General features: G+C 41.0%; 1 protein-coding gene across 7 annotated transcripts in view; it reads left to right on the top strand.

The window, feature by feature from the left end:
• The window catches only part of AMOT (angiomotin), a 61,947-nt gene extending 48,456 nt beyond the window's left edge, over positions 1-13,491 (top strand). For all 7 annotated transcript variants that reach the window (XM_070606152.1, XM_070606155.1, XM_070606157.1 and 4 more), the window contains 4 exons: positions 6,354-6,476; positions 7,247-7,479; positions 8,604-9,308; positions 9,674-13,491. In XM_070606152.1, the coding sequence (XP_070462253.1) occupies positions 6,354-6,476; positions 7,247-7,479; positions 8,604-9,308; positions 9,674-9,771 (1,159 nt within the window). In that variant the 3' untranslated portion in view covers positions 9,772-13,491. The remainder of the gene's footprint in view (positions 1-6,353; positions 6,477-7,246; positions 7,480-8,603; positions 9,309-9,673) is intronic.
• Positions 13,492-14,550: the final 1,059 nt, after the last annotated feature.

The raw sequence follows: 14,550 nt of genomic DNA, 5'->3' as shown, positions 1-14,550 counted from the left end.
GCTGCTAGCTCCCAAGAAAACACCTGTGCCCAGTGCTTGTTCAGAGGTTATTCAGGAACTCTGAACACTGAAAAGGAGATGCAGGATAATTTTCTCATCTTTGGGCAGATACTTAGAAAGATAAAGCTCATGAATATGTGCAGTGTGAGAAAATGTTGGCAACCCAGGGTTCTTGGTGCTGGGAGGTTTACTGCTGTAACTGACTTCAGAATATACTCCAGGTCAAAATGCAGAAAAGCTAGGGGGTTGTCACTGGGGGCTCCTATAAAGAAACTACTCCCCTTCCTTTCTCCCTGGGAAGTTTTGAATATTGGGGGAACTCCCTTTCACATAGATTTCTTTCCAGAATCTGCTGACTCCCATAAGGTAGATTTAATTTGAATCGAATTCCTTTAAATCACCAAGTAGAAAGTTTCCATGTAATCACTGTTTTCAGTAAAATGTGCATGCTTATCATTTAATATGATAAAAACAGCCAGTTCCCACCTACTAGGAACATATTATGATAATTCCTCAGGCAAACATTTGGATCTGGACTGTGTACCTTTTGCACGCCTATTAATTCAGCCTACAAGAGAGATTGAGAGATTGCATTCAAATTCTTGTAAAATGAGAGAATTGGACGAGGCAACTCCTCCAGACCCTTCTATTTCTAGGGTTATACTATATTTCCAAAGATAGTGCCTCTTCTGTTCTGCCACAGAGATCGTTTTCCTTCTTCTCCTTTCTTTCTTTATGAGATTTCAAATTTGGAAGGTAACATTCAGAAAACTTTATTTCAGAACCTGTGGGCTCTTCTGCCTTTCCTTTCCACATCTCTCGCCATTCTTTTTCTGTCCAAGGGTTTCACTCTCCCTCCTCCCAACCCTAAATGTAGGTATTGACCAAGGCTCTGCTCTTGGCACCTTTCTCTGGTGAAAGCTTTATATTCTGTTTTCTTCCAAAATAATTTTTAAGTGTCTAGGATATTGGCTGCAGATGCAAAGTGCTCAACATATATTTGATTGAAGAAGGAAGAAATAGAAGAAAAGAAAAAGGAAGGAAGGAGAAAGGAAAAAGTGAAAGAAGGAAGGAAATGATTTCTGACTCTATAACTTAAATCCCTAAATCTGCCACATTTATGCCACATTTTAATGGCCTACTTGGTTTCTGTGTGCAGATGTTCCTTGACTTATGATGTGGTTATGTCCTGATAAACCCATCATAGCTTGAAAATATTGTAAGTTGAAAATGCATTTCATACACCTAACCTACCGAACATCATAGCTTAGCCTGGCCTCCCTTAAATGTGCTCAGAATACTTACATTGATCTACAATTGGGCAAAATCATCCAACACAAAGCCTATTTTATAATAAAGTGTTGAATATCTCATGTAATTTATTGAATACTGTATTGAAAGTGAACAACAGAAAGGTTGCCAGTGTATCGGTTGTTACTCTCGTGATCATGGGCTGACTGGGAGCTGAGGCTTGCTACCGCTGCCCAGCATCATGAGAGTATTGTACTGCATGTTGCTAGCCCAGGAAAAGAGGAAATTCCAAAGTTCGAAGTACAGTTTCTGCTGAATGCTTTTGCACCATTGTAAAATTAAAAAATCATAAGTAGAACCATTGTAAGTTGGGGACTGTCCGTATTCTGCAGTATCTGAAAATTAATGTAGTCCCAGCATAGTAGCTCATAGGTAAGTAACAGCTTGCACAATTAGGAAATGTTGCTTGGGTGGTATCACTGGTAGTTTTAGAATTTTTTCAATTAAGGTATTATTTGAATATTAAAAAAACACCTATTTTAGGTGTATGGTTTGATGAATGTTGGTAATTGTATACAGTAACATAGCCACCACCACTATCAAGACGGAAGACACATTCTAAAGTGTCCTTGTGCTCCTTTAACTTGATCCCTTCCTTGCACACCTGACCCCAGGCAACTAATCTGCTTTTTGTCATTATAATTTTGCCTTTTCAAGAATGTCATATAAAAGGAGTCATATAGTATATACTCTTTTTGTTTGAATTCTTTCACCCAGCATAATTATTTTGAGATTCATCCAAGTTGATGCATGTATCAATAGTTTATTCCTTTTTGTTGCTGAGTAGTGTTTCATAGTATGGATGTACTGCAGTTGTTTATCCATTCACTTGATGATGGATATTTGGATTGTTTCCAGTGTTTGGTCACTATGAATAATAAAATACAGATTTTTAAGATAAGAATGGACAACTGTCTTTTCTCAGGTGAGAAGACATATTTATACCCCTTCCAGCACTTTGATTCTATGAAGCACCTCTTATCAAAGGGAAAGATGTCAGGGCAAGAAATCATATGTAGTGTTTGTATATGAGGTACTCCCCTAAGCACTTTACAATTATTGCTTGTCCTCACAATAGTTCTTTGAGAGAAGTACTATTATGCATTCTACAGATGAGGAAACTGAGGCATAGACAGGTTAATTAACTTGCGCATGGCGACACACAGCTACTAAGAGGCAGAAGAACCAGGATTTAAATCTACATTTTTGACACCTTAACCACTATACTCTGCTGCCACCCAGATATGATGATTTCAAAGATGGTGAAATAGGGATTATTAACTGTTCAACAGTTAGTATTTGAGACTTATTCTTTAGTCGCTTAAAAATATTTTAAATAATCACAATAATGTGGCTTATACTGTAACTCCATATTATTGTGTCCCTGGAGATTCCTCTCTAGATTCTTAATATAGACGATGGAAATTACTACCAAGTAGGAGTTCAGTCCCAGAGGAAGCGATTGGCAATGCAGATTTTTTGTTTCAGTTCACAAACAGTGAATTTATTTCTGAAGAGCAGAAAAAGGATAAAAAGATAACATATCCAATCAACCATGTAATTTATGAGTTTGCATTTACTAAATCAGGTTGTTATCTTTCTCCAAATGTGCAATATTTCCTTTTTATTTGGGGCGAAGTAAATCTGGGAAAGAAGGAAGTGAAGAAAGGCAAAGTTGAAGGTAGAAGCTGGTCATATGCATTCCCCATACCCAGTGCTTCATTTGTAGGCCTTTCTCAGTTTCCATCCTCAGCTTTCTTCTCATTCTGCATTCTGTCTTAGTGATCTTACTCTCTACTATAGCTTCAAATAGTAACTCTGCCACCTCTAAGATTAAAGTTAGAATTTTCAACAACTTGTTGGATATTCTCATGTGGCCATTCATAAGACACTTTAACTCCAATGTAACTAAAATCAAAACCCACTATAACATCTTCCAAAAAAAATCTCTCATTGGTTTCCTATCACAGAAAATGAGTGTTGTGCCATCTTTTCTAGTAATTTGAATTAGAAACAACAAAGTTCTCATTCATTCTTCCCTCTCCCTAACGCTCATATTTAAATAGTCTCCACGTTCTAGAAATTCTGCCTCCTATAACCTGTTTGAATTTCCCTTGCCACTTCACCAGTTCATGCTTTCAATATTTCTTACTGGGATTATTACAGTAACTTTTCTGACTCATCTGCTGATTCTGTCCTCTATCACTCCTCTAATCCGTCCATCACATTTCAGCAAGAGATAATGCTATCTTCCTACAACGCAGCTTAGATAATTCCATTCTCCTTGAAAAGCTCTAATAATTTTCACTGCCTATTGGAATAATGTTCAAACTCATTTCTGTAATAGTTAATTCTTTACTTTTTTTGGTCTCCCCTTCCAAGTTTCCTGCAGTCAGAGACTTGTCTTATCCATGTTTATCCACTCTCCAGCCTCCCAGTAACTTCAAACACAGTGCTCCACTCATGGTCCAGTTCACATATTAAATAAACAAAAGGATGCTACCAATAGGAAAAGATGGACTTGAACTTTAAAAGGCCACTAGATGTTTTAATTAGGAGGTCATGGGTGACGTTCTAGAAAGCAATGTAAGTAATGTGATGGGGATAACTTCATCGGAGAAAGGAAGGAGAGAGAAGATGATTGGAGGGATAGTTGCCAGAAACTGTTTACTTAAGAATTTGAGATGTAGGATGTCAAATTCAGAAATATACAGTTTGGAGTTTGTAAGTTGTATTTTTAAGCCCAGCATCTATTTACTGATGTGCTTAAGGATAGCCTCAGAGAATTGGAAGTTAGGTCAAGTTGCTCCTTCACTGTTTTTGCTTGCTTTTGCCTAAGCCATTGGCTTCTGGAAGGAAAATTGATGTTGAAGGCCCTCCTGGCAGCTCTGTAGGAATTCACTAAGTGCCCCACATTTTCAGGCTCCATTCCTGAGGAGCTCACAGTGTCCATATCAATTAGCTGGCAGGGCTCTGAGTCCCCTAAATGGTCTTTTATGCAATGAAAGTGGCAGTAAGCCAGCACTGGCCCCCCCAGTGACAAACCGCACGCTCAAGTCCCCAGTGTCCATAGACACCATGCACTTTTTAGAGAGGCCTGGCTCTGAAGCCTCAGCCATCATATTGGAACTCTGCACTGCAGGACTTGCCTCCAGTATTATACCACGAACTGGAATTCTTTCAAGTCATGCTCTCTTGTATTGTATTCTCCTTCTACCTATACTTCTCTCTCTTAATAAGAGATAACTTTGTTAAACCTGAGCCTGGCATTGTATGTTTTACATGCCTACTTTTATTTTATCTTCCCCAAACCCCATGAGATATTGCTACAATTATCGTTTTCATTTTGCATATGAGGAGACTGAGGCTGAGAGCAGTGAACTGACTTTCTGAGCTCATAGAATTTGTTAGTGGCAGCGTACTTGGGAAAGTGGGACTTGACCCTGGTGCAGTCTAGTCAGAGCCTGTGCTCTCAACACTATACAATGCCACTTCCTCTTGGGTACTTCAGAACACAGGGGCCATTCCCAGTAGGGCTATAAGCACGTGAACTTCAGTAGAACAAGTGTGGAATTCTGAGATGCTAAAATATTTTGAATTTAGCAAATGATGAGAACTATTGTCCTTCCCTTTCTTGTTCTCCAACTTGTCACCATTCAAATAAGTTGTTTCAGCCTTGCATACACGGTGCAAGCCTTTAGGGGAACAGTGGTTTTGCAGAAGCTCACCCAAATTCCCCAACTTTAATAATGACTTTCTGCCTCTTCATTCCCCTGCCCTTTCACCCCCATCTGCACAAGTCACAATCTCTAAGCTAAGAGAACATAACTAGCTGCTAGCAGAAAATATTCCTGGAGTTCTCCCACAGATCCTCATTCTCATAGAAAGTATAATGAAGCAGTGCCAGTTTGTTGTTTTCTCGGCCTGTCATCTGATTTCCTTTAAGACCAAAATAATTACATCAATATTCTTTCTAATCCCTTTTTCTTTTCCTCCAAATTACTCGAATAAGATCCATTTTATTCATTCTCTTTCCTCTTTTCTCTACCACTAGTTCAAAATGGACCAAAGAAAGACACATGACGTCACTTATCAGGAGGATATAGGATTCCCACATGTCTTTGACTTGTGCTGTTTAAACATTAGCCTTGCTTATGGGCTAGATCCTCTCCTTCTCTCTCTCTCTCTCTCTCTCTCTCTCTCTCTCTCTCTCTCTCTCTCTCTCTCTCTCTCTCCACACACACACACACACACACACGCACCCACACACATACTTTTCTCCTTATTAATTAGTCTTTGAGTTAATGGCCTGAGACACTTTCAGATGGAACATGATGGTCTCTCATGCAGTAGGGACTCTGGCAAGAGAACAGTCACTTAGTTGAAGAAGACTCATTGATTTGGCAACAGAATGTTTCAGATGTAGGTTAGATAAGAATCAAGTGGCACCGACTCAAAGGCCCTGCTTCTCACTCAGCTCACACACCCTACCTGATCTTCACTATCGACATGTCTATAGTTTGTTTCTAGCACTCAGATGTAGTTAATGTTATGCATCTGTAGCAATAGTTATTTAGTACATTCTCTGATTTCCTTTAAAGTCTAGCCTTTTTCCTCTTTATGACTGTCATGAGAAAATCAAGTGGAAATATATAATATCTTATAGATAATATAAATAATAATATAAAGTAGAAATAGAAATATCTCCTTGTTGCCTGGCCATGGTCTAAAAACTTGAAGGGACTCTCTGCCAGAAGGTTTTGGAAGGATGTCTGTCTAGTTCTGAAGGCAAGCCTGTGCACCTCTCATAGAATCCCTCACTGACTTTTGTAGCTATGTACATGCCAATAACCTCTTCTAGCTCTGAAAGCTGAACCCTCCCATCTTGGAAGCTCTTATGAGAAAGTCACCAAGAAACCAAACATTCATACTGAGTTTAATTTCAGCTTAGGGCTTTCCAGCAATACCTTTGACTAAGGAGGGAAATAGGATTCATTGATTTTGTTGCCCTCCCGTCATCATCACTGCCATTTTTTCCCCAGGGACACAACAGTCATCAGCCACTCTCCTAATACCAGCTATGATACAGCTCTAGAAGCTCGCATCCAGAAGGAAGAGGAAGAAATTTTGATGGCAAACAAGCGTTGCCTTGACATGGAGGGCAGGTAAAATGTCAATCTGCACCCTAGTGGATCTGAGAAGTTGGTATGAAGACCAGATAGGTCAGTAAGGAAGGGCAACCATCTTCATTCACAACTGGGAAACCTGATAATGAAGCTTCCCCCTACCCCTGCACCCCTGCCAGCCTGTTACTTAGGATTTGAGGTGCAAAGATCTTTACCTTGATCGTTCCCTCTAGCTGTGTAATTCCAAGTAGCATTGCTTTCCCCATTGCTCTTGATAATTGCTTTCCATCTGCCCTCTGCCAGAACTGAACTGTTTGCATTTGCATTCTGGGGTATTCTTTCTGTACCTCAACCCTGTGATACAGCAGAGTGCTCGGTAAAAGAACCTCCACTCAAACTGGGAGATAGGGTACCTGGTGTCTCTTATAAACTCATGATCATTGACTTATTAGCTGAAATTGTGGCCCATTCACAGAAGTTCTCACCTTCTCATTGAATACATGATTTCCATTGATTCAGATTGTTCATTATGGCACCCACTACATTGGTTTACTCTCTCATATACAGCCTTTCTTTTCACTGATACTTTCCTTTGGCTTTTTAAGGAACAATGCCTGGATATTCTGCTGTATCCGCCTGGATGTGCAGACAGGCATTTTAAAAATGCCTTAAAAATGTCTTACAATTCAGAAATAACTAGATCACTCCTTAGTTGAAAAGATAATGGAAGCTCAAGTCCATGTAGGCAGTGAGACCAGACGTGGAGGCAACAGCAAGGTCTTTATATGGTCTTTGTCTTTGACTCCTAGGATCAAGACCCTCCATGCCCAGATTATTGAGAAGGATGCCATGATCAAAGTACTCCAGCAGCGTTCCCGGAAGGAGCCAAGTAAGACAGAGCAGCTGTCATCCATGCGGCCAGCAAAGTCTCTGATGTCCATTTCCAATGCTGGATCAGGCTTGCTCTCCCACTCTTCCACCCTGACTGGCACTCCCATCATGGAAGAGAAGCGGGATGACAAGAGCTGGAAGGGGAGTCTAGGTAATTACAGTAAATAAGGAAGATTAAAGTAACATATTTAAAGAGAGCCCCGACTTAGATACAGGCCCATGCAGCAAGGAAAAAGTATGATGGTCCAGATTCTAGAGAGTGAGATTCACCAAGTTGGGTTTTTCTCCTCCTGAGAAGCTAGCTGCATATTCAGGAGCTCCTGCACACTGTGAAGTCTCACTGAGAAAACATTGGTTGATTCCAAGACCTTAGAAGATAAGAATCCTGAGTTCTATTTGGGTGGGAAGGAAGTAACTTCAGTTTTCTCTAAGAAATTCTCAGATTTGGCCTTTGCCATGTGGGACCTTTTGTCTTTATCCAAAGCTCATGTGGCCTTCATGTCATTCAAAATTTCTAAATTCCAGTTTTTTCTATGTTTGTTCTTCCCATATAATAGGAGGACTCAGCGTTCTACTTAAGCTAAATAGAGCTCGGTGGCAGGTTTTTGTTACCAGAATGTTCTGAGATCGGAACAGAATGTACTTTTTCATTCCATTCCTGTCCATTCCTTCCCCTCTAATCAAAACCCCAGAAGTATTGTGGATACCACAGGGCACATTTTTAGAGCCTGAGGAAGCAAGCTATGTATATTTTTATTTAAGGTCTTTTTGGTGCTTCTAATATTGTTCTTGGTCCTCTGTCACTCACGTTGTCCTTTGATTAGAGTAGGCATTTGGGGGACCATGACCATCACCTTAGATTGCATAATTATTATCACACTCGTCTGTGACTACAGACTTCTTTCCCTGATCCTTTCTGGCTTTCTGGTAATGGATAGTGTTGGTTGTAAGTGGAACTGAGGAGGAAGTGGAACTGAGAAGCATTCTGACAGCTCAGTGTAAATCAATAATCATTGGAAAACTAAATCAAAACAGATGCCCAGGACACTTAAAGGTTTAATATGCTGTGCTGGGGGTTGGAGATTGAGGACCAGAAGCGATCTGCCAAGTCTGAAAGAAAGTTTTAGCCATGCTCAGAGGTACCTCACAAACCGATTCCTGGGTTCACTGGAGGCAAAAGTAAAGAATTTAGACCCGTTCATACTTCTCTTGAATCAGATGTCTGTATTTGAATAACCTGTAGTTTCCTAACCTTTTTCCCTCTTTCCTTTGTAGGTATTCTCCTAGGTGGAGACTACCGTGCCGAGTCTGTCCCTTCCACACCCTCGCCTGTGCCACCCTCGACTCCTCTGCTCTCAGCTCACTCCAAGACAGGCAGCCGAGACTGCAGCACCCAAACTGAACGGGGAACGGAACCCAACAAAACTGCAGCTGTTGCTCCAATCTCTGTTCCTGCTCCAGTTGCTGCTGCTGCCACTGCTGCCGCCATCACTGCCAACGCTGCCACCAACACTGCCATCGCTGCCACCAACACCACCACCATGGTAGCTGCTGCTCCAGTTGCTGTTGCTGCTGCTGCTCCAGCTGCTGCTGCTGCCACTGCCACCCCGTCTCCAGCAACTGCTGCTGCTTCTCTTGCCGCTGCTGTTTCTCCAGCTGTTGCTGCTCAGATTCCAGCTGCTGCCTCTGCTGTTGCTGCTGCTGTTGTTGCTCCTGCTGCTGCTGCTGTTCAAGTTGCTCCAGCTGCTCCGGCTCCGGTTCCAGCTCCGGCTCCAAATCCGGTTCCGGCTCCGGCAGTGGCTCAGGCTTCTGCTCCGGCTCAGACTCAGGCACCAACTTCAGCTCCGGCTGCGGCTGCTACTCCAGCTCCAGCTCCAACTCCAGCTTTGGCTCAGGCTGAGGCTTCTGCAAGTCCAGCTGCCAGTTCTGGACCACGTCGTTTGTCTATACCGAGTTTGACCTACAATCCAGATAAGACAGGTAATAATAATTATTCATAACAGGTAGCTTTTGGTTCTGCCCTCAATTACAGATTTGTTTCTTGGTGCCTACTGTTTAGGTATAGTTAGTCATTTGGACAGAATGACTGTCCAAAGGTCCCAAAGGGGATTACTCAGAAGAGATAAGGGCAGAGAGTCTGTAAATGAGTTTCTGGATGCCAGGATGGGAATGGGGATGAGTCAAGGCCATTCTCTTAGGAGAAGTAAATGCTCCGGTGAACGAGGCAGGGTGGCAGGCAAGTCTCACTTTACCATTGGCTTCATTGGCGCTCTAGAGCTGTCTATTTCTAGAAAAATGAGTTTTTACCTTGTCCCTAAAAGTCCTAACCCCTTATTTCCATTTAGATGGCCCTGTTTTCCACTCCAATACTCTGGAAAGAAAAGCTCCCATTCAGATCCTGGGACAAGAGCCTGACGCCGAGATGGTGGAATATCTCATCTAAATGGGCTAATCAAGAGCTGCAGTTTATCAGCAAGAATGCTTTTAATCATTTTTCCCTTTTGTTTGTTCTTATTTTGAGGGTGAGGACAAGGGTTGGGGGGTATTTTTTTAAAGGGACTTTTTATTGAAACGATATAGTACTTAAGTAATACCATACGAACTCCAGTCTATTCTGGTACACATAGAGAGTACCTCTAAAGACAGATTAATCAGAATGTGCTCTAAAGTTTATTGTTTGGATTTATACAAATACTGGGACTGTTAATAGCTGGATATACATCAATGTTTTCAATGTGCTTAAATTTGTTTAGCATTTCTATATTCCAGATCATTCTTTTTTGAAGAGCACAGTATGTTTGGAAGACAGTGTATAACATGTAGTTCAGAAGTGGGAAGCCGGAGAGAATTTGTGCGTCTGCTGTTTTGTATAGTTACCATCTAGGCAGCATCCAGAGAGAGCTCTCATCGTGGGCTCGTGAAAGGGAATAGTTTTAGGAGCTCTGTAAGCTGGAGAAAAGGTAGGGAGTATTTTGGTGTGGAAGGGTGCCGGAGCTAATTTTCCCTCCCAATTTCCCAGCTACCCTGTGCCAGGGGATTGTGTTTATCTTCATTTCAGTGGTGCTTTGGAAGTGGATTATTTTGGTTCCCTTGTGGAGGTTCATACATTCATATATATACTCTGGAGTAATTTATGCATTTGGATAATTAATATATTGCTTTCAGATGCTAGGAGAGTAAATTAGCTGAGTGATATACAGCTTCCTCTCTCTTAGGGAGTTAGACCATCAGAGGCCTTGATGGAGAGTTGCGTGAGGTGCTGTATGCAGACTTTTGTCGTCTGTGTATAGCCATGAACACAGCTTGCTTGCCTTTCCTGAGACCAATCTGTTTAGTGTCTGTTTCTTCTCCAGCACAAGTTCACTGGCTGTGTCACTATTCTCAAACTGCCTACCATTTGCAGAATGAGGAAGCATTTTTGTTGACGGGTTGAATGCTTTGAATTTCTGGTGAACTTTGAAATAACTCATTTTGTTTTCCCAAATTCTTAGCATACGTCTTAAAAGGCATATTTGACTATAACCTCCAAGGGAATAGCATCAAAAGCCCAAAGTACGATGCTGCAGTCAGAGGAGAGGTGGGCTGCAGCAGTATCCTCAGCTACCTCTTCTCACTGCCAGTGACTCCATCTTAGAATACCTTTGGAGAGCAGCAGGAAATGCGCATGTGGGCAGGGACCAAGGAGGCCATGGCTCCAAGCTGTGCCATAGGGCTGCCTCCAGGGACACAGAAGGGCTGGCTGCCTATTGCCGCAGGTCCCTGCTCTGTGTCACCTTTCTGTCCTTCATTAAGGTGACAAATCCACAGACAATGTCATTAAGATCAGTTTTCAAGGGTATGGGGGGTGAGGGGAGTGGGGGGTGATAGGTAAGGGTGGGGGGTAGAGGTTTGGGGATGTTAGTTAGAAACCAGATTAATAGAAGTGTAGGCCTGATATATTATGTTGTGAGGCATAGTGGCTGGAAGGAACTTTAGCAATATAACCCTGCCCCCTCATTTTAGTACTGAGGAATCTGAGACCTGGAGAGGTTAAGTGACTTTTTCGAGATCACACAAGACAGCTTTCCACTCTGCCAATTACCGTGCTTATTTTGGGAAACCCTTATATACAAAAAGCCCTGTTTTAAGAAAAGGCATCTTCATGATCCAGGGCATATGTGTTTTGTAAAATGTCCCTGGCTTGAGTAGTTTGTTCAGGATTCTGAATTCCTATCTTGCCTCTCCTGTAGTGCCTTTTGCAAGGTTTTCCCTTTCCTGATCCTCATTTCAACATTGAGTCACATGAAACATCCCCCTGAGAAATCAACCTCCCTTCTTCTCTTGCTATGGGATTGGCTGTATCGGATCAACTTACAGGGTTCCTCTATGAGTATAGGAATGGCATATTTAACAGTATTGTGTCATTCCTAATTATTTTCCAAAGGAATTATTTTGTGTGTGTCGGGGGAGAGACAAGAGGGAGGGTGATGTGATTTTCAGCCAGTCTTGAGATTTTCAGTAATGAAGTGATCATCCTAAACATTAGTCCTCAGTTATAAGCGAATCCCAAATAGAAATTAAAAGTGCATAATTTAAAATTGAATTAAAAGCGTGAAAAGTTAATACTCATTCATACAACCCTTTAGTCATAAGGAAAAAAACCCTTGAATGGTAGAAGCAACGAGTAGCAAACTTCAGGACTGCTCTTTTCTATCCAAGTAAATAAGTAAAAATGAAAAGAAACCTTTCATCTACTCCTTTCATGGTTATAACACATTGCCAGAAGTTTTGCTAGCTCTGGGAGCCATTATTTTAATCACATTCTATAAGGTGACAGATGTCATACATTCCACACTGTGTGGCAGCCATCTCTTTAGACTCATGTATTTTCGGGAAAGGAGAAAGTTCTTGGCAAAGTAATATTTTGAACTTTCCACAACATCTCTGCTCCCTCACACCAGAGGCAGTCCCTTTTGGCTCAGTTTTTAATCCCAGATAATTTGCTAAAATAGTATCGTACATCTAAGAGATGGAAGAAGTCCATGTCAGTGTATTATGTTTACGAAGAAGATAGATTCAGTCTTTTCAGAAAATCTCTAATAGGTGTCATTTTACAAATTCAGGTTTATAGGAGAAATCTCAAGTTAGCCACCTTTTCACTATTGTGTGGATGTAACATTTGGGGGATCTTTCTGGACTCCCACCTATCTATGCATTTTACTGGCACCTCAGGACAGAAGGATGACCTTGTTGTCTTAACTTGTACTGCCTGGTGGTCTCTGGGGACCTTCTAAGTCAGTTGTACCCCAATGTCCCATGTACAGAAAAACTCCATTAGAACAAACTTTACTTGATATAAAATTTCTATTAACAATTTTTTATTAAATAAAACTAGCTTGAGCTTTCTTTTAAAATCATGTATCTTGATTGTTGTTTTAATGAAGGATTTATTTTCAATGCTGCTTTTGAGCTTCGGGATGACAGGATAGCAGGAACCTGAAATAACTGCCATCATCTGCTATAGGAAACACCAAGAGACCCATTGTGTTCTCTTTTTCTTGTTACACAGTTGGGTGGGTACAACAATCGGAAAATGAACAAACTGATTGTGCAAACTACTTTTTATGAAGAGCCTAAACACTCATGATGCGGCAGCTTAAAGTGTATACATATGCACTAACTTTTATAAATTATATTCTCATGTCTGTTAGCCATGCAATCTCCTGTTATCTCAATTGCTCATTCACATATGGAATGTGTTACTTAAAATGTGTGCATTCTTACTGAACATGTTTTCAAAGGAAGGCATCAGCTATGGGCTAATTGCCACCAATTTCAGCCCGCCATGATCCTTGGAAATATATCTTCCAAGTGCCATCCATCATCAGTAGGACAAGTGTCGGGAGTTTGTTTATTTTTTTCCAGTAGCAACGATGGGTTACATGGAGCCGTCAAACCTCCTTCTGGCCTCCTTTGTGATTAATGGCATGTGTTGTAAAATGGATAGCTGGGGTTGGCAGTTGGCTAAAGAAGAATCACCTTTGGTTTAAAATGTATGTGACCCCATAATGACTGAGACTCCATTCTGTAATCAACTGAGCTAGTTCCAATAAAGTTAAGCAGGTTTGAATCCACTTTGTGCCTATCTTTTCACTGACAATAAAGTTAGCTATTTTAAAATGTAGTACTGTGTGGAAAATGCTTTGGTGTTTACCCAACAGAGACTTTATTTGTGCTGTATCAGTGATTACTTTCAATTCAGTATGCAATGAAATTGCCTTTCAAGGGCAGCATGCAGAAGAATTTGCGTTTGCTTAAAGTATAGAATGTGATTATAAAGTATTAAGACAACCCCACGGGCCACATGCTCTAATCGGTTCCTTTATATATTTAGGCAGCATATGTTAAAAGCTTTTCATCTTTTTATCTCTTGGTTCCGAGGGGTAAAATGATGGCCACCCAAAGCAGAGAATTTATCCTTTGGTTAGCATTTTGGAAGGCCCTTGATGTTTCTTCTGTACCCTTGTTCTCATGCCAATTCATCAGTTTTGGTTGAGGGAGCTTGTTATTAAAAGCAAATCAAAACCACAAACAAGTTGGCTCTTTTCACTGAAAATGTTACAGCTGCCTTTACACTGCCCTGCCTGTGCCTCTTGTTTACCACTGAGTCCCAGCCTGATCGGGGAGGATGAGAACCCCACAGGCTTTGCATTGACATTTTTTACAGTGGAATTGGCTTGATGGGTGTTGCAAAATGGATGGGGAGAGGGTATAGAATTCATTCAACTCTAAATTTGATTTTTTTAGTTAAATTGGGCTACGTTCCCTCCATATTTATGATGAGTGCTTTGAAAACTGTGTGTGTGAAAGCCCACTCCACTTTTTCAAGACAAAGAAGATGATATTAAGTTAACCCCACCTTCTTAGAAAGCTTTACGAAGCATTCTTTTCAGAAATATATTGTGCTCAGTTCTTAATGAGCAGTCGCTAGTGGGGGGAAAAAGCAAGTGTTCCTTCAAAAGTAACAAGATTGCATTGTAGGAACATTTCTAGTTATATAGTATTATAAGTGATCTGATTATCTGTGTGGTACTTCATCTCCCTTCCTGTGGGCCTCACCTACTGTGATGAGCGATCTGGAAAGTCTATGTGAATTACACAGTTGCAGAAAAAAACACCTCCTGCTTCCCACCTGCATCTTATTTTGCAGAAAGATTTTTATTGGAGAAAAAAGTGTAAGTGA

This window comes from Equus przewalskii, chromosome X, assembly GCF_037783145.1.
Source record: "Equus przewalskii isolate Varuska chromosome X, EquPr2, whole genome shotgun sequence".
Lineage (NCBI taxonomy): Eukaryota > Metazoa > Chordata > Mammalia > Perissodactyla > Equidae > Equus > Equus przewalskii.
The sequence above is the reverse complement of the archived record's forward strand: the minus strand, read 5'-3'. Positions and strand labels throughout refer to the sequence as shown.